Source organism: Apodemus sylvaticus, chromosome 13 (genome assembly GCF_947179515.1).
Source record: "Apodemus sylvaticus chromosome 13, mApoSyl1.1, whole genome shotgun sequence".
NCBI classification, from domain to species: domain Eukaryota; kingdom Metazoa; phylum Chordata; class Mammalia; order Rodentia; family Muridae; genus Apodemus; species Apodemus sylvaticus.
In genome coordinates this window covers 48,205,532-48,232,907 of record NC_067484.1, presented here as the reverse complement: position 1 = coordinate 48,232,907, position 27,376 = coordinate 48,205,532, and the positions used below count along the sequence as shown (strand labels likewise).

The 27,376-nt window shown below is 38.1% G+C and overlaps 1 protein-coding gene across 1 annotated transcript in view; it reads right to left on the bottom strand.

The window, feature by feature from the left end:
* The window catches only part of Dtwd2 (DTW domain containing 2), a 53,968-nt gene that overhangs the window by 5,486 nt on the left and 21,106 nt on the right, over positions 1 to 27,376 (bottom strand). The window contains exons 2-5 of the mRNA XM_052155725.1: positions 21,424 to 21,514; positions 19,768 to 19,862; positions 19,262 to 19,454; positions 5,996 to 6,124 (exon numbers count right to left, since the gene is read on the bottom strand). Of these exons, the coding sequence (XP_052011685.1) occupies positions 5,996 to 6,124; positions 19,262 to 19,454; positions 19,768 to 19,862; positions 21,424 to 21,514 (508 nt within the window). The remainder of the gene's footprint in view (positions 1 to 5,995; positions 6,125 to 19,261; positions 19,455 to 19,767; positions 19,863 to 21,423; positions 21,515 to 27,376) is intronic.

The following is a 27,376-nucleotide window of genomic DNA, read 5'->3' as shown; positions in this document are numbered from 1 at the left end:
CTTGGGCTGGTTCCACTCCCACTTAACTTTCCTTGGCAGGTATCCTAGAGCTCTAGCATCTCTAACATCTTGGGATATCCAAAGCAACTCCAATTTTCAACTTCACAGCTTCTTTCAATATCTGGGATCCACACACAATCTTCTGGGCTTGGGTCACATCTTTAGCACTTCACTCTGTAGCACTCTAGGCTCTGGTTGACTCTACTCCATTGCTGTTCTTGGTGATTATCCCATGGTACTGGCATCTCTAATTGGCTGGAGTCTTTCACTACAACTAGGGTTTGCCAAAAGCCTCTTGTAGGCTCCCTTCCTGGTGCCAAGCCTCAACACCTTTTCATTTTCAGTCCTAAGCCATCAACTGCAACTGAGGCTCTACCTTCACCAATGGCCTTCACATAATGCCAAGCCTCAGCTGCTCTCACTGAACCCTTCATGCCTTCAAAATCAGTACCACCTGGGTGATTCTTACACATTACCAAGTCCAACTGCAGCACAAGGTACAACCTTGGCTATCTCTGGAACACAGTCTCTTTGTGCTCTCAGAAAACACTTCACAGAATACGTTACCTCACTGATAATGGTCTCTTCTTAATCGATACTAATTTCTTAGCTCCAGCTAACCAGCATCATTTGTCCCTGTAGCCCTTCTATTCTTGACGCTAAAGCCAGTGCTACATGGCTGAGGCTGCAGAGTTCTGCTGCTCACTGGGATGGAAACATGAATCTCCTTATTCTATTACCAGCTTTGTTTTCCAACTCCCTCACTGCCTAAGCTTGGCTGTCTTGGAACTTGTTCTGTAGACTGTCCTTGAACTCAGAGATCTGCATGGCACTGTCTCCTGAATGCTGGACTTAAAGGCAAGTACTACCACACCTAGACTTAAACTTTTTTTCACGAAGAATTTGTTCTGTCTCAGGCTGTCCTTGAACTCAGGGATCTTCTTGTCTTTGTCTCCTGGGATTAAAGGTGTGTAGCACCATGCCTGGGCCTAAGCTTTTTCATGGTCACTATTCCTCAAGGTCTGAATCAAAAGCCTGTCTTCCCGCCTCAAGATCTGGATCACAAGTATAACCTCCATTTCTAACTTGTAGTTTATTCCAGATTAAAAGTTCAAATGACAACAATAACCAGATAAATACACAAAAAATGACAAAACTATTCCTTGTTCAATTGCAAGCATAAGCAATAAGCTTAGCTGGGTGGGATCTTGCCTTGAGATCACCACTTCCTTGATCTGTTTATCTCCTTAAACACTGGATTTGGCTCCATTTCACTTCCTGCTGACCCTTTAATCCTTAAATCATATATTTTGTATTTTTTCTATTTAGGCTTACTATGCTTGATCAGAATGCTCTTCATGAGACTAAACCAGAGAACAAAATCTATGCTGGGCTTTTTTGAGACTTTCTTTGTTTTTTGCAATCAATATAAATCTCTTTACCTTAGCTTCAGGTAGACTTCAGACAATATCAAAAGGCAGCCACATTCTTCACCAAAATACCACAAAACAGTGGCTACATACTGAAATTCTTCTCCACTGAAACCTCTTAAACCAGGTCTTCACAGTTTAAATCAGCAACAATGCCTTCCATAGTCCTACTAGATTAGCCCATTAAGACTCACTTAAAGCATTCCACTGCTTTCCGAAGTCCCAAAATCCATATTCTTCCAAACAAAAGCATAGTCAGGCCTATCACAGCAATACCCCACTCCTGGTACCAATTTTTGTTTTAGGGTTTTACTGGTGTGAACAGACACTCTGACCAAGGCAACTGTTATAAGGACAACACTTAATGCAGGCTGGCTCATAGATTCAGAAGTTCTCAATCCATTATCATCAAGACTAGATCATGGAAGCATCCAGGCATGCATGGCCCAGGAGGTACTGAGAGTTCTAGCCTCTAGGAGAAGACTAACTTCCAGGCCACTAGGAGGAAGGTCTTAAAGCCCATGCCCACAATGACACACTTCCTCCAACAAGGCCATACCTATACCAACAAGACCACAGTACCCACTCTCTGAACTAAACATATTCAAATCACCACACAAATATTTTGGACACCTCTACACAGTATTATTACATGCTTTACTAGTGTAGAAAGCCCACTGGGTATGTTTTTATTATTTCTTTCATAAGAAAGACAGGAAAGGAAGTAAAAATGTATATATGTTACTTAATAGACAACCCAATGTACAGAAAAGATGATAAAACACCATAGGTCTCTAGGAAACATGGATAACACTATAAACAGATAGAGGTCTCTTCATCTTCTGACAATTATCAGGCTTTTCATAGGTAGCATAATGCTAATGCTCTTTACGGCCAAACACCTCCAACTCTAATATCCAAAAATAAGAATCTATCAAATTACTTAAATAATAGAAAGAACTATTTCATCTCTGTGGTTACCACTAATAATAAAGTCATCTTTTGTTTTGGTTAAAAAAAAAATCAGTTTCCTTTTTTTTTTTTTATCCTTTTAGAAGTTAGCCAAGATCATTGTCCTACTTAGTTTTTAATTGTACTAGACACAGCTTAGAGTCATCTGAAAAGGGACTCTCAACTGAAGAACTGTCCAGATCAGACTGCCCTGAGGGTATGCCTGTGGTATGTTGTCTTGTTAATTGATATTAGAGATGCCAACCCACTGTGATGACAGTTTGGGCAGGTGATGCTGCAATGTATAAGAAAGCTTGTTAGGTCTCCACCTGTGTGTGAGCCAGCAAAGAAGCACTCCTCCATGGTTTCCACTTCAAATTCCTGCTTGAGCTTCTGTCCTAATTTCCCTCAAGGATAGACTGGGATCTTGAAGTTAAAATAAACTTTCCTCTTTACATTGCTCTAATTTATCACAGCAACATAAATCAAGTAGACTTAATTAATGAAATATGAGCTCGTGTTATATGTCATCTCTGGGCAGAAACATTAGAAGCAAAGCAGAATTGGCTATTTTTTTTTTTTTTGCCTCTTCTTTATGCAAGTGGAATGACTCTGACGTAGTTTTCCATAAATCTGGGTCCCTAAGCAACTACATGAACAGAGGCTCTCTGAGCACTCCCACTGGACAAGCAGCATGGGAAGAGACATAAAATTATACCATTTTAATTTACTGTAGCCTACCTTGATGATACTATCACATACTAGTTATGTGCTTCAAGATAAGTAAATAAGGTCCACCTAATATAGTTATAATCATAATAAAGAGTAAGATAACATACTGGACCCCAACAATTACAGTATTGAAACCACTACTTGATGTTCAATAAATGATAGGTGCTTCTATATAAAGAAAAATTACCAGATTGGGTGAGAGTACATGAGAAAATTCTATTTATAAAATAAGTTTGTTTCAAATCATTTACTTGAGGTAAATGAGTGTTACGTGAATCCTTTTGGTTGCATGTGTGTGATCACAGTTTTTAAGGAGCCATTCTTAGCAACCACTGATGCTGGACAGAGCTATGGTCCTTAAATTTACATGCAGCTACAAGCTCTTTTCACTCCCCTCTTTAATATTCTGTAAGGTAAAACTTCCCACATAAAAGAGGACCTTAAAACAAACAAAAACCCAGAAGCAGAAGGCCCTGTTGTAAATATTGTAGTAGACTAATAAACTCATGAAGTTGTGATTTAAACTTCTATAGATCCAGTCATTTCTGAGGGGCACAGAGGCAAAGGTACTTGTACTGACAGTACATCTCACTCAATAGTAAGGTAATTAATTGTTTTTTCAGTAATGGAGACTGAAAATATTAGGCAAGTTCTCTCTCACTGAGCTACATTCCAAGGCTATGTAACCATTTTTATATAAGTTTAAAAGGAATAACAAGGACAAAGAGAGACGATGCCATCTACCCCATGGAGCCATGCTGACAAGAGATGGTAAGTCACAATTCAAACTGACTTCAAAGCCAGTACTGTGCTCCTTCCTGGAGGCACACTCCCACAGCCTCCCACTTCCTGCTACTTCCTCTGCTTGGAAGTTGTTCTAGCATAGAGAATGGGTGTGAACTAAAGACTGAAAGTCAGTGTTACATCATTTGTTAATTCTTAGAAGCCTGGTGTCTATGGACTGAAGGCATACAATATTTTGCTGCTCAAGGTTTTCTAGAGAAATATACCATAACTTTTCTCCCATGGAAGAAAGTAATACACCCTCTGTTATAAAAGACAGCAATTGTGTCCCACAAAGGAGTGTGCTACTTATATTTTGTAACTAATTTTTAACAAGTTGGCCTTAAGGTTAGCTTTGCAAGAAAATAGTTTATACAATAAATTGGGAGCAAATCTGTTTTCTATAATAAGTAACCTGAGAAGTTTCATTACATGTCTTCCCATCATACTATGAACAAACACATTAGAATTACCCAAGTCATGAGTATGATTGTGAGACATTGATTCTCTACTCCTGGCCACTGTGATTTGATTATCTCTGTGGGCTGAAGTAAACATTATAAAGGTTCAGGCCCTCACTGTTATTATGAAAGTTTATGTTCAATCCATCCATTAGGAGGAACATGTTCGATCCCATCACATGTAAGTTACCCACTGCTTATTCTCAGACATTACGCTTAGGACCTAGTTATCCAAGTCTTGTGTAGTCATGATAAGGATTCCTCTTTTATTTTAAGATATCATATCATAAACCATCACAGCTAACTTAGCAGAAATCAATGTTAGCACTTTGTTATCCATGAATGTTTTTGGTTTCATTAAGAAGAAAAAGTAGTAAAAAAATGTAAATAAAGTTACACAGAGGAAGGTGATGGTAATGAAGAAAAGGACACAGTTGGGACATTCTGGTCATTCAAAACAGAGACATAGGATTGCCGTGTTATTCCCAAAGACTACATGGGGGATTTAAACTGTTTAGCTGTAACAGTCTACGTGCACAGCTAGATAAAGCCTTGTTATGAAACACAACTTTCATCAAAAGAAGAAAGCCTCCACCTCTCAGGCTCTATAGATCAGGGTCCCAGGAGGGGCAAAGCACCCAACCTTGGCCCCCATCACTCTTCAACTGTTCTGTTCCTGGAGATCTTTTTGTTTGTTTTCTTCAGAAACGTTAATGTCTCTGTGGCTTCTAGCTGCTATGCACTAGGTTGTACTCACTGCTGAAATTTTAGTCATGAGAAAGGCACTGTCTCATAACAGTAAAGACACTCTACAATGAGAGAAAGAAGAGGCTGAAAGAATGCTGTATGCGCATGCATGGGCGTGCACGTGGGAGCATCTGTGTTGGAGGAGTTATCAACTCCATTTGTTTATAACTGTCATTCTGAGTAAGAAATAACAGTTCACTTATTTTTCATAAACCACCTTAAAATTATTTATTTCTGATACTTTTATTTTGCTTTAAATGCAAAGTTTCTAATATGTCCCAAAAAGTTGAGATATTACTAAGCTCATTGAAATGCTATTCTCTTCTGGTGACTATTATTTATATATGTAAAAAATCGTTAGATTTTCATGGTAATTAAATATAATGCTGATTATAGGTTAAATCCTTTTCATATTCTATGGACATTTCTATCCATACAAGTACCTATTTTACACTCTAAGCAAGTTTTGTAAAGAGAATGTTAGCAGATCTCCTCAAATAAAGACACTAACGCAAACAAGTAATGTTGCTGGAAAATGTTTTTTTATTTAAAAAGAAAAAAGTTGATCACCAAAGAATACAAACTACTAAAAAAAAGAAGCAGAGAACAGTAAGGGAAAAATCCAGCCCAAAACCCCTATTGAATTTTGTGCTACTTAGCATATTAAAAATGCTGTTTGCACAGCTTAGTAGAAATATTTAAATAATGCAATCTGGAATCTAAGCCAACACAGTTAAATACCAGACGAGAAGAAGATTATAAAAGCCCATAAATATCCTACTTGCAGATATACTCCACATGTCATTTGACTTACTCAATTTACAAGTTATGCATCTTTAAGGTTTTCAATAAAATCTAACCCTACTTTTAAAATCTATGTCTTCCACATACCTCTTGTATGCAATTGTTTTTCTCCAAGATGGATAGAGCAACAGCAGCACACTCCAGGGTAGAAAGGCACCTGTTTGTTGGTTGCATCCGAATTACATACTGACTACAAACACTAGTTTTTAACTGCACCTAAAACCAAAAGCAAAGTAATAAAATCTTATTTTCATCTTAAATTTAAAATTATGAAATCTATATTTTAAATACTGTTTGCCTTCCTCCTAAAATTGCAACTTTAGAAACACTAAGCATATTAGTATCTTTGCACATATCTTTAGTTGTTACTATTGAACAGCAGAAGAGTCTAGCTATAAAAAGATATCCAAGAAAGAAGGCTACCCATAATGCATTCAAATTTCTATATGCCCTCCAGTAAGGACGAGAACAAGTATATATTTCACAAAAGAACAGCAAACAGGTACGTGGGAAAGTGCACAAATGACCCCATGAATAGCTTAAAACAGGGAAAAAGTTATCATGAGGCTATGGCTACAGCTCAGTGTCAGGCCCTTGCTGAGCATGCAGGAAGCCCTCCACTCAGTCTTGAGTACCGCCTTCCCCTTGTTTCCCCCTCAGAAAGCTAACATCATTATATCCAAATACAGAGCCCAAGGCCAGACAATATAGAGAGAGCATGAGAAGTCTTGGAACACGCAGTCCTAAAGGACAGGTCTCCATCAAATCCCTTCCCTCGGACATCAGGGAACCTGTGGAAAGGCGGCAGGAAGAGTGTGAGAGTAAGGATGGAGGGCAGCCTTGTAAACCAACAGGATGAGCACACATGTCACTCACAGACAGAGGGAGCATGTATGGTCTGTACCAGTTAGGGTCCTAGAGCTAAAAGAAACTGACGCATGCCCCCATCGTCAACCCAGAAGTTATCTCCAAATGATAACCATGTGTAAATGAAAGTTTAATTTTCTCCAAGGCAGTCTCGCTGGGGAGGAAACTACTCTTAATGTACAGGCTGCATGCCCGGTGGTGGACGGCCGACAGAAGATGAACTCCATGTTATCTTTGGAGGTTAGTTGTCTCACACTGTGTTAAAGCCTTTCTTGTTTGTAGATCTTGTCTTTTTATATTTTCTCTTTTTTTACCCTACAGGTCCTTTTATGAAATGAAACCTATTATGGTTTTCATTTTAGTGTTTTATGGCATTCCTGAGTATGTGAATGAGTGGGTCTCTGAATCGAAAGCTGTTTCTTGACTCTTGTCAGGCCCTGTTCCTTGAATTTGTTTTGTACTATTCCAATACGCTAGTTTTTGTTTGATTATATTTTATTGTTATCCCTTAGAAGCCTATTTATTTTCTAATGAAAGATGTAAAGTGGACAGATCTGGATGGAAGAGAAGACAGGGAGGAAATAGGAGGAAAAGAGGAAGGGGAAACCCTAATCATATATATTACATATGTAAAGGGAAAAATCTATTTTAATAAAAGGAAAACATGAAAAATTGAATTTAATGTAAAATAAAATAGAAACTGTAAACTTTAAGAAACATGGTACAATGAAATTTTATGTAGTTCTAAACAAAAAATGAAATTGTGACATTTGCAGGAAAAACAGATGCAAATGAAAAAGCATTATGTTAAGCAAAAAATGCACCATGTTTTCTCTCATATGCAGAATAAAGATTTAAATGTGTATGTGATATGTGTGTGTGAGATGGGGGTACTAGAAAATGTTAAGAAACAAACATATGTTACTTCTTTGACTAAAGTAAGAGCTGATACTAGCAAAATTCAGTGTAGAAAAAGAAAGCAACTGTTAGGTATAAATCTATTCGGGCATTTAAACAGAGGACAGTTCTGTTGGTCAGTAATTTTTCTTTAACTATTAATTTACATCCCAATATCAGCCGCCCTCCTTCCATACACCCCTTACACAGCCCCTCCCCCACCCCCTTTCCTTCTATGTGGAATGATTCAGAAAAATCATAAGAAAATGCAGGGGCTTGAGATTTTTCAGTTATATGATTCAAGGTTTCTTTCCTTGGGAGAGGATACAACAGTATTTACATTAACTATATGATGAATGTATTTGAGGGCTTCCATATATAAGTTTTAACTTCTCTATTCGGGCAAGAAATCCTGCATTGTGAACTTGGACATAAATGTGCTGTATTTACACGTTCAGAGTAAGTCTAATTCATCTGTGAATGGTTGACAATTGGAGATAGCTTCTGAGTTAGACAGACTTCCTCTATCACTGGGACCCATCCCATCTGGTGCAGACCCCTGCAGGCATGCTCTGTGCATTCTGCCTCAGTCTCCGTGGGTCCACATGGGCATCTGTTGTATTTTGGAGGCCTTGTTTCCTTGGTGTTCCTCATCTCCTCAGGCTCTTATACTCTTCCCTCTTCCTTTTCCACGGGAACCCTGAGCCCTGAGAAGAAGGATGTGATGAAGACATCTTATTTAAGGCTGAGTGTTCCAAGGTCTCTCACTCTCTACGCATTGTCTGGCGATGGGTCTCTGTAATTATTCTGATCTGCTGCAGGAGGAAGCTTCTCTGATGATGACTGAGCAAGGCACTGATCTAGAGTAGAGCAGGATATAATGAGGAGTCATTCTACTGCTACATTCCTTCAGCAAAACAGTGATATTCTTGGCCACCTGAGCGCTTAAATCCAGTGAGATACTGGTTAAGCCCACAAGCTTTGTGCCCCTACTATACCAATATATCTTGCAAGAAGATCATTCCTAATCAGTCACAGGTCTGGTAGCTGGATTGCTGTTTACTTTTCTCCTTTAATAGTGTGCAAAGTACCTTTCAGTACCATGAACACTACACTGTAGGTGTGAACACTCTACTTAGGTACTAGCTCTCAGTGTTCAATTAGTTGTATAGGTGTTGTCTTCAGTAACAAGGCTGTGTCATCAGTCATAAAGGGCTCCCAACTCAATGAGATGTAATGCATTCCAAGTACTGGGAGTGTCATGGAGATGCCCAGCTGCACTCCATCTCCCCTGCTACTTGCTTATTTCATTTAGATAACCTTCATACACACATATACTTCAGGAAGCTTCTACTGTATTAGGTTTTCATACAACCTCTCTGATGGCCCTTAGTTCTAGCTGTTCCTTCTTATATCCCCTCCCTCATCTCGTCCTTAGCTTCCCCTTCCTTTCTGATTCTCCCATTCCAGCAAACTCTCCACGTCCATCTAAAATTAATTATTCTATTTCCTCTTCCTAGGGAGCTCTATCTTCCCTCCCTCCCCAGCCCCTTACTCTACACCTAACTTCTGTGGATTATAGTTTACTTATCAAAGATTTAAGCTAACACCAACATAAAAGAATTACATACCATATTTGTCTTTCTGGGTGTGAGTTACCTCACTAAATGAATTTTTCTAGCTCCATCCATTTGCCTACAAATTTTATGATTCATTTTTAACCCCTGAGTAATATTCCATTATGTGTAAATATACATTTTCTCTATCCATACATCCATGATGGATATCTAAGCTGTTTCTAATTTCTGGCTATTAAGAATACAGCAGCAATTACTATGATTGAGCAAGTACCTCTATACTATAATCAAGTGCCCTTTGGGTATATGCCCAATTCCTAGTTTCTGAAGGAAGCAACCACACTGACTTATAGTGGCTCTATACATGTGTACTCCCACCAGAAATGGATGAGTGTTTCCCTAACCCTGTATCCTCACCAGCATGAGCTGGCATGTGTTTTATTGTTTTTGGTTACTTAGATGAATATAAGATGAAATCTCATAGTAGTTTTGGTTTACCTTTCCCTGATGACTAAGGATGGTGAATACTTCTTCAAGTCTTTCTCAGTTATTTGTGCTTCCTCTTTTAAGAATTGTTTAGGGCTTACGGGACTTTCGGGGAGTGGGGGGGCTAGAAAAGGGGAAATCATTTGAAATGTAAATAAATTATATCGAATAAAAAAAAAGAATTTTTAGATTTGTACTCAATATCTTGGTGTCCGGTTTTTTAGTTCTTTATATATTTTGAGGATTAGCCTTATGTCAGATGTGTAGTCAGTAATAAAAAAAAAAATCTTTTCCCATTCTGTAGCCTACCACTTTGTCTGAATGTTGGGGTCCTTTACTGTACAGAAGGGTTTAGTTTCATTCCATTCATTGTTCTTAATGCTCATGCCATTGGCATTCTGTTCAGAAAGTATTGAGCTTATATTATTAAAGAACCAAAAGTTACATTTAAAGTTTTGTTCTATCAACACAGTCATGTTTATTGTGTTTTCTGGACAATCTATCTAAAAGTCCAGGTCAACTGCCTATATATACCATAAAACACATGGAAATGACTAAGTATTTACTAGGAACAAATATGAATATATAATTTGTATATACATGCACGCGTACGTGCGTGCGTGCGCGCGTGTGTGTGTGTGTGTGTGTGTGTGTGTGTGTTTTCAAGGCTGATCATTTGGTATTGGATAACCATTTCGTCTGTTCTTTCTTGTGGAAGACTTTCTCTCCCTTTCTCCCACTCTCAGCATGCCATGGTTGCCTGGAGTTCTTTGTGTAGGGTTGAGGCCTTATGATACTGTCCCTGTCCACTTTGGCATATCCACTGATGTCATCTTTACTCAGGTCATATTTAGGCAGTCATGTGAGTGAGACTTCATGGATGTCACTTCTAATATTCCTAGAAGAGACAATCTCACAGCAAGCTCCCTGTTTCTCTGACTCTTACTATTTTTCCATTCCCACTACTGCAATGATCCCTGGGTTGTATTTCAGATGTATCCATTAAGACTAGGCTACACAACTCTGCATTATGGTATGTTCTGGTTTTCTATAATGATAACATCTGTTGCAAAGAAAAGTTTCCATAATGACAGGTGAAAACTACACTTATCTGTCAGTATAAGGACAAATATTTACAGTGTAGTTAGAGATTGTACTGTTTTTGGAGGCGATGGTTATAGGTTCTCCTCCAAGATCTATGACTTCGCTAATGAAAATTTAAATATAACACTTTCTATTCTCAAAATTTCTATCTTAAAAGCTTCACATAGGCCTATTCTTGACTATTTAGAATTTCTGCAATACATCTAGATCTGAATTTGAACTTAAAAAATAAACATTCCTTCCCTGCCTTCAATCTAGCCAGAAATACTAATCACTTTAAAACAGACTCAGCCACAGCACTAATGAGACAAAGAATGGGCTAATTTTATCTCACAGATTCAGACTAACACCTAGAAAATGGAAATGATAAATTTTTAATTTTTCCATAAATTATAGAATACAACCCACCTGCTTTTAGCTCAATAAATTTTAAACGATTCACTTTCAAGTTGATTTTGGACACACATACTTAGTAAGAATACCAAAAAGTAGCTAAGAACCAGTAAAAGTACATGAAATGTTATGGCTTATATGGGGTGCATTTGTGCATGTGCCTACATAATGGTGTGTGTGTGTGTGTGTGTGTGTGTGTGTGTGTATACAATGTATTTTTGTGTATGTTCTGAGAGAGAAATATATGGGCCACAAAAGCAAAATACCTTAAAGTATTGTATTTTATAATAAACAGCAATAAATTTAGGAAATGCAAAGGCCATTTGCATGTTTATATAACAATTATAACCAACAATGAAATTCATTAGTAATCCTAAAAGCAATGAAATATAATTTAGTGTCATCTTTCTCCCAATTTAGCTTATCTAAATTTCTTTCATTTATATTCAGGGTATTTCTCAATTTATACAAAAAAAAACCCAATTCTTTAAAAATTGCTAGTAATATGGCAAGGTATTAGAAAGTCAAGTATTCCTCACATCTGTTCACACTGTGCACCCCTCATTGTTTCATAAGCAGAGGCAGTTGTATCCACCATGCCCCATAATTGAGGTACATAGTCATACCAGCTGCCTCACTACGCCACGCATGCCTGTCACGCAAACAGCTCCTTTTTCTGAATTAATTGTGTCCACTGGACCAATTTAATACAGCACTTCTCTAGGATGACTTTGCCAACTGTGACAGCTGTTGCATGGAAGTCTACAGTGCATACAGTGCTGCGCACAGCCTACTCGCATTGTGGATAAGCAGAACATTTCTGAATAATATACTCCAAGAATTTTACACAGTTAGAGGCTTACGCATCACCAGAAAATAATATGACTCTCTAAAGTTACAGTCACTGGTTCAAAACAAATACCAACATCTCACATTAGTAGGTCCTTTCAGATATGACTGCAACTTACAAGATACATGGAATCAAGGCATGAGCATTTAATAAATGTACAAAATGAGACTAAGTAATAAATGACACTTGCTGCCAAAACCAAAAACCTGTGTTTGATCCCCAGGCCCCCAGGACATAGAAACCAACTTTTACAGGTTGTACTCTTACCCCTACATACACCTAGTGACACATGTAGGTACACACACACAAACAAACACACACACACATTAAAAAGTATCCACAAATTTTATATAAACAACACAAAACAATCAAGCTCAGTACTAATAAAAATTGTCATAAAATAAACCATAAAAATGGAGCAAAATGCCCTTCATTAAAGTTAAAAACATGTTCTTCAAAAGCAACATTAATAAATGCAAAGCAAGGTAAAAACTGAAGTAAGTATTTGTAATACATAAATCTGACAAGGATATAGTTTGTATGTATATTTTAAAGTCATGCATCTCAACAATAAAAACTGTCCCCCAAGTAGGAAAGGACAGTTGAAGAAACAATTGAAGAAACTCAGCTGACAAAACTCAAATGGATACTTGGCATCACTGATCATAAGGGGACACAAATGCAAACTACCACGATAAGGCACAAGCTACTATGGTTAAAGCCAAATACAAAGTTAAATAAGAGATGGAATCTACTTGTAGATGTTCAAATGAAAGCATGTGACCCTCATTCACCCTTCCTACTGTCTAAGAAACACACTCTCATACATTCCTTTTCTTACTTTGATCTCTCTTAACTAAATCTTCCATGCTGACTTAAAAACCAGCTTGAGCCTATCTTATGTGGATAACATAAGCAACAACCCCACACACTGGCCTCACAATTCCACCAGCTTGTCCTCCTCCCCTTTTCTCGCCACACTATTCCTAGTCAGGTTCTCCATCAGCTCCTGTCCAATCGCCCCTTAAGCCAGGCTGAGTGCTTTCCATCCCTGCCCTCCACTAAAACTTTTCTTAGTAAAAGCAGCACTTCATCAACTATCACAGCACTAAAGCTGTCCTCACTAACTGATCTGACAGCAGTGTTCAACTGTAATGAAGCTCTACTGCTCTGCTGTCAAGACGGACTCCTGGTTTCCCTTCTATCCATCAGGCCACAAACCCAGTCTCTTTTACAGTGTATGTTCCTCCTACATTAACACTCCAGTTTCTCAAGCCCCAATCTTAAATATATGTTCTCTCATTCTTTCCTCCCTCCCTCCCTCTCCCTCCCTTCCTCTCCCACTCTCTTTATTTCTCCCCACTTCTCCCCCTCCCTTTTTCTCTCTCCCCAGAGCTGAGCTGAGGGCTGAACTCAGGGCTTTGTGCTTGCTAGGCAAGTGCTTACCCCTAAGCTAACCCCCAACTCACTCCCTCTCGCTCTCTTTATTTTAATCTATGCTCTCATTCTAAATAATAATATTCATATCCTCATTCAGCTCACTATCTATCTGGAAATGACTGGCAGACCGGAACCACCCCTTCAAACTGAAGACTGAGAATATATTGCTTTAAAGGAAGTCTAAATTATCAAAGTCGCAAGAATAGTAGTGCAGAAAGTCTGAATGAAAACATATTATGTTCAAACAATTCTATGTCTAATTAGTAGTCTAGGATTTCCATAATGAATGGTATTCACACAAAGAGCAGCGCACGCACGCGCGTACACACACACACACACACACACACACGACTGTGGAAGGACGGACAGAGCGGAGATTAAGCATTATAAGGTTCCACCCAATGCTGGGAACCAAAACAACTACTTTGTTTTTTAATCTGAAAAGGTGTGTTATTTTATTTTTTAATTGAAAATAAATTTTTCTCTCATACAACATATACAGGTCACAGTTATCCCTCCCTTCCAACTCCACCCACACTTCCCCCAAAACTTATTACAAGTCTTTAGTAGCACCAGAACAGTAGTCAACTAAAAATCATCCTATCTAGAGACACAGATAGGTACAATAACTAGCTTATATACAATGTACATACATGGACTACAGTTGTTCTTCCTAATAAAAATACAGGGTAGTCCAGGATATAAAATAAAAATATAAATAATATGTCTAGTTTGGGTTATCTGATTTCATTTAGGGTGCTAATATCACAAAAGCCTCAGGCATCCATTCCAACCAACAGTTTGATTCCACCATCCAGATATACCTGCCAGTATGCCATGTATTAAACTATCCTGACCTTCTAGTCCAGGCCAACCATGTGATGAATATTTCAATGTGAGCTCTGTCAACAGCATACTGAACCACATGGACTGTGATATAATGTAAAACAGCTGGTGCTTTGATACATTAACTTTCAGTGACGTCTATTATACAAGGTTCTAAGAATTCCCACAACTACCAAAGATTCAGTGACTTGCTAGGACTAAAACACACCTGGAGTACTATTCAGCCATTAGAAACAATAAATTCATGAAATTCTTAGGCAAATGGATGGAGCTAGAGAACATCATACTAAGTGAGGTAACCCAGACTCAAAAGGTGAATCATGGTATGCACTCACTAATAAGTGGATATTAACCTTGAAAACTGGAATACCCAAAACATAATCCACACATCAAATAAGGTACAAGAAGAAAGGAGGAGTGGCCCCTTGTTCTGGAAAGACTCAGTGAAGAAGTATTCAGCAAAACCAGAACGGGGAAGTGGGAAGGGGTGGGTGGGAGGACAGGGGGAGAGAAGGAGGCTTGCGGGACTTTCGGGAGTGGGAGGCTAGAAAAGAGGAAATCATTTGAAATGTAAATAAAAAATATATCAAATAAAAAAAAAAGAATTAGCACAGCAAAAGAAATAAAAGCAAAAGCAACAAAAGCCCCAGGGCTTTCCCAGTGAAACCATGCCTGAGGCTCCTAGAGCCCTCTAAAGTAATGACAATAGTAATAGCACAAGATGCACATAAATTCCACAGCAGTGAATTATAACTGTGCTGCAGAAGCTTCTCAGAAACAGTATCTACAGTTTCTCCTGAAGACTAGTCATACCTCACACATGCCACATGTCAGACTCCAGAGTAAGGCTGGTGCATGTCTTATAGCACATGTGTGAACTAGCACTTAGAGCACACACACTACTCATCTCTAGGGAACTTCCATGGTACTGAGCGGTCTCAGATCTGCTGCGTCAGGTGCTCTCTGTGCAGGCAGCAACAGGCAGTGAGACAACTATCACAAACACAGACACTGGTAAGAACATTGTGGGCACAGCCAACCACAAAACAGCATTTGTAACACTCCTGTGAGAAAATTAAAAGCAATTCACAGAAACCAGTATCAAATTAAAAAGTGTAGATAATATTCTTTTTGAAATATACATCATTATAGAAAACCTCAGAGTAAAATTAATGTCTGAAATTAATTCTTAATTGCAGTCTCCTAGGTAAACCTGGATATATGCTTTTTATGTGCTACTAATAAAATATTACATAATTTGAAAGATAAAATTTTAATAGCTAGTTTCCTCCACACATCTGCCATCACAGTGCACAGCCTACCAGGCCCACAGTAATGGAGCCAGAAAACCAAGAACCTGGAGTAAATCTTTTTTGCCCTTGTTTACATCAGGTGTCTTCTGACAGAAACACAAAAGCAACTAACTCAATAGTGAACAATAAATTAACTTAAGCATAATTTAAATGACCATAGATAATACAATTATGAAACAAAATGTAATTGTAATTATACAGAGGATGCTATATAATATAATAATTTAATGATCATAAATTTAATAAAAACAAAATAACATGACCAACATGAACTACCAACTGGGCTGCTAAAATTTTTTTCTTATTCTGTAAGAAGATAGAAAGCAAGAGAGCATTGAGAAGTTACAGCCTAGCCCGGCAGAGGTGGTGCATCCCTGTAATCCAAGCACTCACGAGGCAGAGACAAGCAGATCTCTGAGTCTGAGACCAGCCTGGTCTATAGAGTGAGTTCCAGGACAGCCAGGGCTCACACAGAAAAATAAAAGCCTATCTCAAAAAAACAACAAAAAGTGTGTGTGTGTGTGTGTGTGTGTGTGTATGTGTGTAATTAACTGTATTATTATGCCTTTTGTTTTCATGTTTAAGGCTTGGCTCTGTTGTCTTCAAGTCTAACTTCTAATTAGATACAGAAATGTTTATGGTGGTTTGTTAATTCTAACAGACTTTCAATGAAGAGTTAATGCCAATACTCCTTAAATTATTTCACAAAACAAAACCAGAAAGAATATGGCCCAACTTATTTTATGAGGCCATAGTTGTTACCCTAATATACAAACAACATAAAGACTCAACAAAGAAAGAGAATTACAGACCAATTTCTCTTGTGCTAATCCAATTCCAACTTAAATGGAGAGAAACTCAAAACAATTCCACTAAAATCAAGAACAAGACAAGGCTGTCCACTCTCTTAATACCTTTTCAATAAAGTACTTAAAAGTCTTATCTAGAGTAATAAGATAACAACAGGAGATCAAGGGGATAAAAGCTGGAATGGAAGAAGGGAAGCTATCATTCACAGATGATATGATAGTATACATAACTAACCATAAAAATTCCACTGGGAAACTCCTAGAGCTGCTAAACACTTTCTGCAACAAAGCCAGATACAAAATTAGCTCAAGAAAATCAGCAGCCTTCCTATATACAAACAGCAGACTGAGAAAGAAATCAGGGAAACAACACTTTTCACAATAACCTCAAATAATATACAATATTTCAGGGTAACTCTAACCAAACAAATGAAAGACTTGTATGAAAAGAACAAATAAACTAAGCCCTTAAAGACATTGAAGAAAGATAACAGAAGACATAAAGATCTCCTATGTACATGTATTGGTAATATTATTAAAAATGGCCATCCTACCATAGGTAATTGTATTCTACAGATTCAATACAATCCATCTTGTTAATTACAAAAAAGTCTTCAGCTCCAACTAAACCAGGTATCACTCATTCTTCACACAAATGACTTGTAGTTTTTGCTTTCCTCTGAAACTTCGTAAGCCAGGCCTCCATTGTCTGCACTGCTCTCAAGGTTCTTGATCTTCTGAGCTTCTACCGAACAGCCTGCTGAGCTCTCAACACTCAATGATGTCTATCCCAAAGTTGCAAAGTCCTTCAACAATCCTCCCAAAACATGGTTGGGTCTGTCACAGAAATATCCCCTGTACTGTTGCCAATTTTTGTCCTAATTAGGGTTACTATTGCTTTGATGAAACACCATGACCAAAAGCAACTTGGAGAGAAAGAAGAAAGAGAGTTCCCTCCACATCTGAGTTTTACTCTTGTCTGATGAGGGATGAATAAGCCAGACAGAATGAAGCCCTGCCATCTGCAGCACCAGGACAGACAATGACAACAACATCTGGGGTAACACAGCCAGGCACAGAAAGAAAAGGGCTGTAGCTGTACAATCACACTTCCGTGAAATCTATAAAGCTATCACAGAACTGAGGTAAAATAATGGGCAAAGGCTGCAAAGGGATGGCAAAGAAAAGAGGGAAGTGACAGGCCCTGGCCCTGGGTCCAGTGAGAAGGGAGGAGGAGGTGCTCATGCTTGGTACAGAGCAGTACAGTGGCTCTGGACAAGAACACGTATCTTCAAAATAGCTGGAAAACAAATCTAAATATTCTTACCATGAAGAAACAATCACAGTTGAGGAAATGTTCTCAGTATAAAAAAACAAGGAATACTTGAAGTAATGACACTTAGTGCACTAATTTAACATTAAGCAGTACATACCTGCCCCAGAGAATCACTCCATAAACATATGCAAGTATTATGTCAATTAAAAATATAACTGAAATATTGATCAAGATAAAATTAGTGAAGTTAAAAAATATAACAGCAACTATAAACAATAGAAAAGCTTTGAAAAGCTCATAGAGAACTTTGTGAGGTGTGAAGAGAATGTGTGTGTGTGTGTGTGTGCATGTGCCTGTGTTTATGTGTATATACATTGGTGTGTATCTCTGTGTATTTGTGTGTGTGGATCTGAGTGTGTATTATTAGAAACAAAAAAGAACACATTCAGGACAAGTTAACTGTTTAACAATTTATATTACTGCTCACTTGGAAGAGAGAATCCCCTAAAGAAATCTAGAAAGAAAGGCCAAATGTAAGTAGAAAGCTTGACGTATCCACAGAAGAGTTTGAAGAGATTTAAAAGCTACCTTTTTTAAAGTAACCAGAGTAGGCAGTTCTATTAATTCATCCCATCTCATTTTTATGGAGGATCTAATTCTATAGGTAACTATTCTAGGCCATAGAGAAATAGTTCTTCAATTTCCCCTATGAAGTTGGAATAATCTTGGTCCCCAAACTTGCCAGGTAGAAGTAATGAAAACATGAGCATTACAGTTCAATACATTACACAGAATACAAGCTCCAGCTGCACACAGAATATCAACAGTCAGAAGAGTTCACTCCAGGAACACAAACATAATCCAATACTTCAAAAACTCTGATTACAGCAAATTATGTCAAATCTGAAACACACATACTAAATTTTAAAAAAAGAAAAATGAAAAATAAACCATATAATTATAATAATAATAATAATAGTAATAATAATAATAATGACTATCCCAAAAGTATTTTGAAAAAAGTTTAATCATTACTAATAAGAACTAAGTAGGTATTTAAATATAGCATTTCTTTCTTTCTCCTCCCCACCCCCACCTGCCAGCTTTGAGAGAGGGTTTCTCTGTGTAATCCTGGCTGTCCTGGAACGCACTCTTTAGAGCAGGGTTGATTCGAACTCAGATCAACCTGCCTTTACCTCCCAAGTACTGAGATTAAAGGTGTGTGCCAACACTGTGGTGTGTGCCAACACTATTCAGTTAAATATAATATTTCTTAACAAAATAATTTATATACATAAAAAGAGATAATACAATTGAAATTTTCTCTATATACAAATGTAAATATATATACTCATAACATGGGCATATCTAAGTACATATATTCATACATATGAATACCAATTAATTCACATATTAAAGTATTTTTTTCACCAAAAACCTAAATAGTATGTAATTATACAATAGTACTTATTGTTTGTTAAAGTAGTTAGTTTACCTGTTTGGGAAGTCGGAACAAGGAATTCTTATAGAAAATGTCCTTAGCCTGGCTCCATGTACCATCAATGAGGATGATTGTGGAAGGATACACAGGAGAATCTAATATAAACTCTTCCAAATTAGTAGCTTCAGCCCCTGGGTATAATATTAATGTACCAGAGTCCCGGCAAACAGTTGAAAGTTCAACATCTCTAAAACAATAATTTTTAAGATATCTTTATTAGGTATGGGAAAAGGTAAGTTTTGCTACACTAGTGAATACATGAGCACCATTCCCTCTGCCACCTAACTGAATGGAGACACTAACTCAAAGGCCAGTCACCAGTCAAGCCTCAGCTGCTGGTGACTGGCATGCTGTCTCCTCAGCACAGTTCTTCCACTCCTCTCCGTTATTTCCTGCCAAGGCTTTCCTATCCAATGGCCAGTGGCATCATTTTTAACCCTCCCGAAGGAACATTTGTGTTGAAAAGAACCACCCGCCCACCCATCAGTCAGCCCACTTACCTCTCCTCACTGAAGCGGCGGCCGACCTTGACTGTGCACCTGCCAGGGGGAAGGCATGCTGCCAGAAGAGGGACTGTGCGCAGCACTTTGCTTTCCTTTAATGGAACATTAAGGCACGGAGTTATTACCTGGATAAGCACCTCTAAACCTTCCTGAAACTCAAGGATACAGTGCCTGCTCATCAGGAACAAGGACCCAATGTAACATCAGCACTGCAGAAAGAAACACCTTTCTGAGAAACATCTGGTTTCTAGCTTAATATACTTTTACAATTGATTAATATTCTTTTAATCAAGACCAGAGTTTAAGAAGAGATAACATTTCTCTATCATTAAAATACAAGCACACTTTAAACTTATTTAGATATATTTGCAGGCTAATGGTTAGAATTATAAATTATAGGGGGAGAATAGTTTGTAGATATACATTAGACTACTTCCTGCTGAGTAGGGCCACTGAGTTCCTTGGGACAGGTTTGATATTTGCCGGTAGGCAGTACATCTAATTTCTTCTTGTCTCTTCTTTGTGCAGACTACTTAACAAATCACAGCCAACAGCAGCCATCCACAGCCAACAGCCCCCTCCACCTCGTTGGGTCCAAGATTTCTATACCCTCTGAAAAGTCCGCAGAATTCCAAACTTGTCACACTACGGCAGAAACTATCTGCAGCTGGCAAAATCAGGCCCATGCTAGAGCACGAGGCAAATCAGCTGCTGTGGACAAACTGAAACAGACCCATATACCCACACCTGGGACTGAAACAAAAACATAATATTTCTGTGTTGTTTTCAAAGAAACCAAAATTCTCACTACAGTAAGATAATCCGGTGGCAAAAATGGCAGCATCACAAGAGCCTGTTGTCAAGTCTGAGAAGCTGCCAAGACACAACTCGCAACAAAGAAACATTCAGAAAACATAAAAGGTTAATTAATTTCACATGCTTATTGTATCTTGGAATAGGCTGTGAATTTAAAAAATATAATAATTACTATTCCCTGTTACAGCAAGCTTGGACATAAGAGGCCCTGAGTTATAACTGCTAAGGAGTTCTCACTTGGGTTAACACAAAATCCATTTACATGATTCACTCACTAGTTTTGTACAGACTAATTTATAATTTTCTATAATTTGCTTACATCCTCTCATCACAAATCAAAACTCACAAACATGCACACATACTGGAACATGTCTACTTCTAAACAGAGTAGAAGAATGTTAATTTAAAAGTATCACAGATGGCACAGTACAAAGTAAATGTGTTTGTTCTAGCCATTTAAAAGAAAAAATTTTACCTTCATATCCACTTTGTAAGAGTAAAATGCCGAAGTCAGTATCTACTCTAGCAAGAAAAGACATCAGGAGCGAAGGCGATGACCGAAGTTTTAAAAGGTTTTCTGAGGTCTTTATTCACAAAAAAATGAATATTTGTATCATGCAAATCTGAGGGAGTTCTAAATCTTTACCCTATAACAGAATCATATAAAACATCGTCTCAAGCATCTACTATCATCTAATAGAGCTTTCAAATATAAAATACACTTCTCACCAATAATGATTTTTCTGAAACGCTATGGAGCAGTGAGGAATGAGCATGCTCACATGTATGTGGCTTTCCTGTGGTGAACTCCTATTTCACCTGAGGACATTAGCTCACCTCTGCTGGATGCTGGATTATGTACAGATGGGTAGAGATCTGGAGTGGGCGCACTGGGAGATATGGACATAAGCACACTTTCTGGGGCCGGCTAAAAGAGAAAAAAGAGAAGAAAGAACCAGTGAATTTTTACAATGTGATATAACATCATCCTAATCCAACAGTCAACATCATGCCATGTTTTATAACTAAAGAGGCTACTAAAGCTACATAAGTTCAAAATGAAACATCATTAATGAATTTAATAAGACATTTTAGACATGAAAATCATGAAAGGGATTTAAGTAAATTCTTCTCCATCCATAGAGATTCTGGGCTTGGCAGAACACCACAATTTAGTGGTATAGCACTTGTTTAGCATCTTCAAAGTCACAGATTTGGTCCACCACAAGACAAATTTAATTGTTTAATATTAAAAACCTTCAATAAATATTAGTTGTCTTTAAGGGGAAAGTAGTCACTAGGTCACCAGCACCTTTTCATTCATGAAGCAATACTTCTTTTTTTCTGTCCACATCAAGAGCAGAACTCAGGACAAAAAAAAAAGGGGGGGGCTTGGACCCAGAGGCAGGGAAAAAAAGTCTCAGGTCCTAAGAGCATGAGAAATGAATTTCAGGAGAGGAAGGATAAACAAAAACAAAAACAAAAAAAAATTAGGAAGTCCACTTGTCTATAACAATAACTAGGAAACCTCTAATTTTAGCAAGTGAGAAAATGAAAAACAATAACCCAGGCGAGCAAAGGAAGAACCAACAAATTACACGATTTAGTAAACAGTAAACATCTCTCAGTAACAACCTTACATGTAAATGGATTCAACTCACCAGTAAAGGGACATGGACTGGATGCCTGGATTCAAAAACTAGATCTAACTGTCTGTTGTCTCCAAAGCATATATTCCATTGGAGAAAAACTCCACAGACTGAGCCAGAAGAGTTAAGGCCACCATATATTAATAAAGGAAGTAATTAATTAAGTAAACAGAGCAATTGTAAATATATCCACATTTAACACTACAGTCACAATTTCATTCTTCATATAAGAAACCAAAAAACTCCTAAGATTCACAAACCAATTCACAGAACCACAATAGTCTTTTTTTTTCCTTTTTTTTTTTTATTTTCTATATTCTTTGTTTACATTCCAAATGATTTCCCCTTTCTGGATCTCCCCTCCCCATATGTTCCATAAACCTTCTTCTTTCCATCCATTCTCCAATCACCTCACAGTCTTTTAGATTTATGTATTTTATGTGTGATAGGTATCCCTCTGCTGGCAAAATGAGCCAATTCAACCCAGATCAGAATATATTAAAGGCAGGTTTACTGGGAAGCTGCTCTTCAGTAAGTTCACTGCCCCCAAAGATTGAGGCCACGGGAGTTGCCATGGGGAAAGGGCAGTAGTGCAGAGAGGACAGGATGAGGAGGAGAGAGAGACAAGTGGCAGACCACAATGTCTGGATTATATAGGGAAGAGCCTCTGGGGAAGACAGTCAGGTGGAAGGTGAGTGAGTGGGGAGTTAGTGCAGTGGGAGCAGTGAGTACAGTGAGTGTAGTGGGTGCAGTGGGTGCAGTGAGTGCAGTGAATGCAGTTAGTGCAGTGGGTACAGGGAGTACAGGGAGTGCAGGGAGTACAGTGGGTGCAGTGAGTGCAGTGGGTGCAGTGAGTGCAATGAGTACAGTGGGTGCAGTGGATACAGTGGATGCAGGGAGTGAAGTGAGTACAGTGGGTGCAGTGAGTGCAGTTAGTGCAGTGGGTACAGGGAGTGCAGGGAATGCAATGAGTGCGGTTGGTACAGTGGGTACAGGGAGTGCAGTTAGTGCAGTAGGTGCAGGGAGTGCAATGAGTACAGTGGGTGCAGTGAGTGCAGTGGGTGCAGTGAGTGCAGTGGGTGCAATGGGTGCAGTGGGTACAGTGAGTGCAGTGCCACGTAGTGTTCATTCTTGAGTTCATGCAGTTCAGTGCAGGGCAGCAGAGGCAGCTAAAGCAGAATAATAAGGAGCCAGGAGATTAGAACAAATGGCCAGAGTTGGTTTGAGAACAAGCAGAGTAATTCAGTGAGAAGCTGAAAGAAGCCAGATTCAGTCAGTCATCTTGGAGAAGATTTAAGCCAGAAAAGTTGAGTTGACCCAGCCAGCAAGAGTTCAGAAAGAACTAGGAAGCTTCTGAGACATCAGGCAAATAAAAGTTACTTTTACAAAGAACTGACAACTGGGATTACACAAACTTAAGTTTCTCCACAGCAAAGGAAATAAGTAGAGTGAAGAGTGAGACTACTGAACAAATCTTTGACAACTAAACATGTGACTGGGAATTAATACCTATAATTAATAAACAACTCCAAATTAAAAAAAATCATCCAATAAGCAAAAGGACAGAATGAGGTGAATAAACAATTTTCAAAGGATAGATACAAATGGCCAATAAACACTTAAGAAGTGCTTACAGCAGTGACGGCATGTGACACTGACAGCAGTAAACACGTGCATTCCCATCAGTGTACTCCAGGACTGAGTGTTGTCAACTCTCACCTCTGCTCAAGTGTGTGTAGCCCCAGATAAGACATGCCTATACTAAACTACACTGTGGTTAAACTGGTTGAAACAGCTATTACAGCAAGCAACTCCTTCAAGTCCTACTATCTTAAGGTTTCTATTGCTATAACCAAACACCATAATCAAAAAGCAACTTGGGAAAAAAGGGTTTATACAGTTTAGACTTCCACATTGCTATTCATCACCAAAAGAAGTCAGAACAGGAGCCCAAACAGGGCAGGATCCTGGAGACAGGAGCTGATGCAGAGGCCAAGGAGGGGCTACTTAGTATCTTGCTTCCCCCCTGGCTTGCTCAGACTGCTTTCTTATAGAACCCAAGACCAAAAATCCCAGGGATACCCTATCCACAATGGGCTGGGTCCTCCCCCACTGATCACTAATTGAGAAAGTGCCTTACTGCTGAATGTCATGGAGGCATTTCCTCAACTGAGGTTCCTTCCTCTAATGACTCTAACTTGTGTCGTTAACCTAAAACCAGCCCGGACACCTACTAAAACATTACCTGGATCCCAGGTTCTCAAACTATGGGTCACAAACCAATACGAAGTAAAATACCTCAATGAGTGAGTCACAAAACATCTGGAAACAACAAAGGTTTCTGGTGGTGCAATGAGCAAAAATTAATCAAAATCAAACATGTAACAAACCTGAGGTGTGTCAGGCAGCACTTGCCTAAATTGCGCTGCATGTTTTCCCTGCAACCTTGATTCTGAAGACACAATATGCATACTTTGCATGCACTTGCTATTACACAATGCAACACCAACAAACAGTTCCTTTAAACACTCTGACCATCTCAGAATATTTTATGTTAGGAATTGCAGCACTTTTACTGTACATACGAAGTTTGCTGTTCTTACAGAAACTTAATGGCTTACTTACTGAAAACAAAGACAATATTTTCTTATTACCATCCCTCAGAACTTAGTTACTAAATTAATACTGTATTATAATGCTTGTTTTTATCAGAAGTGCTGTGTGAGCTGCTCACTTGTCTTATATAAAGATCACTAAATGAAATTTCAGAACAAAGCATGTAGCACAGCCTTTAATTCTAACAATGAGAAAGTGAAAGCAGGAAAATCAGGAGTTGAAGTTCAACCTCAACTACACAGAAAGTTAAAGTTTGAGACTAGCCTGGGACACAAGATACCCTGTCTCAAATTAAAATAAAAAAAATGTGACTAGAGATTAGAAGAGAATTTGCAATAATTTCTGAAATAGCCCTGTTAAGCTGGAACCCCTGCCTATTCCCTCAACAAACTGTGAAAAACTGTTTCCCTTTCCCCAACCCCACTTGCACAGAGAAAACTTCAGGATAACAGGGAAGACTTCTTGTCTCCCCATTTCCGGCAACCCTCCCAAGAGTGCCGGCCCAGGGACTCAGTTTTTGGCCATGTATGGTCACACGCCCAGCTCCTAGCTGGCAAATTATCATTACCTAAACTCTGTAAAATCTCCTTGCTTTACCCTGGATGTTTGACTCTACTGACGCGGACCCACCGAGAGCGGCCTCCTAATAAACCTGATGTTAGTTATCTACATTTAATCTCCATCACCGAGGGAGAGAAAATGCCTGTGAATCCCCAAACATATATTTACCACTTTGTACTATATATTTATGCATATTTTACAATAACAGTTACAAATTTAAAAGTATCAACCAACTCTTTAAAATACTGAAAATATTATAGTGTTCTGCAGGATCAAATATTTAGCTAATATTTAATTCTTTATGTAAAAACAAAGACGTCTATCTTCTATGATAAATTTGTATCTATTCCAAAGAACTGTTTTATAGTTCTTCTGACTTAATATTTCAATAAATGTTTGATTTGTATACCTGTATTATATATACAAGGTACATAAAATGTTCCTGAGTAAAGAGGGATTATAAGAGGAGGGGTTTAAGATTTATTTATTTTTATTTTATGTATTTTGACTGTATGATGTTTATACATTATGTGTGTGCAGTGCCCCTCGGAACCAGAAAGGGCCACTGGATTCTCTGGAGCTGGAGTTCCAGAAGGTTGTAAGCTATCATGTACCCACTTGATAGTACCATAGGATGCAGTACTAGGAACTGAACCTGCATCCTATGCAAGAACAGCAATTGTTCTTAACCACTAAGCTATCTCTTCAACCCATCAATGGGAAAGGGTTAAGACGCTCTGGACTAGATGGTACCTTGTGCGGGGATTAAAACATGAGATCCTGAGCCAAAGAATTGGCTCAGTGGATAAGAGCATTTGTTTCTCTTGAAGAAGACCCAAGTTCAATTCCCAGTGGTAGCTCACAACCGACCATCAATGCCGTACCATGGGATCTGATGCACTCTTCCAAATATACAAGTGGTGCACAAATACACATGTAGACAAAACAGTCACATATATAAAACAATAAGATACATAAATCTGTTTTAATAAAATACATGATACCAGCTTTTCTTCCCCTCAATGAACCTTAAATCTACTACTAATCCAATGCACACACTTCCTAGCTCCCTTTGAAATGATCCTGTATAACTGTCCTGCAGCACAATACATGCCCTGTCATGACTATAAACAAGCTATTCAGGGTGACAAGTCTTTTTGTGCTCACTAGATAAAGTGCAGAGTGACAGACAGACCTAGAGTCTGAGAATACTAAGACCTGTAGACCAAAGTCTGCTATAAGAAAGAACCCTTTCTGTAAAAGGAGAAATAGGGTAACACTAAAAAGCTTAAAATTCTATTGTTGTACTTGAAATTTATCAAAAGCATAAATTAAGATGATCAATGAAAAAAATCAAATAATTTGTTTCTCTAGCATAACATGAGGCAATCTGAAGTTCGACCCTAACCATACCCCAATAGGTAAGGTATAGTTCAATTTGAAAATTTTTAGTAAACATATGCAAATTTTGGCCAAAACAAGCTATGATTATAAAAACATTAACTTTAATTTTCTATAGCTCTAAGTCCTAATATTATAGCATCCCATGTTGGCATAGTAGCGAACATTCATTTCAAACCTTTAGTACATGAACCACCAATTACACTACATTTTTATAATTATCACTCATCAGCTGTGTTGTGTAGCATTTACTATTAGGTTTCATTTCAATTATTATGGACATTTTTTAGAACTTTGAAAACATTGGTATCAATAAAATTTCCTGTTGGCATTGCAAAATCAACTTACTCAAACTGCCCTTTATAAATACTCCCACAGTGAACTTGGTGAAAATGTTACATAAGACTAATTTTATAAAAGTAAATTGATCCAAAATATTGTAGCCTTTTAAAAACTTAGCTTTGAAAATCTGAATATCAAATACAACTAAGTAAAAAAACCAAGTCATCTTCCTATCTAACAACCATTAAGAACATTTACCAAGTGTGTTCTATCAGTCTATT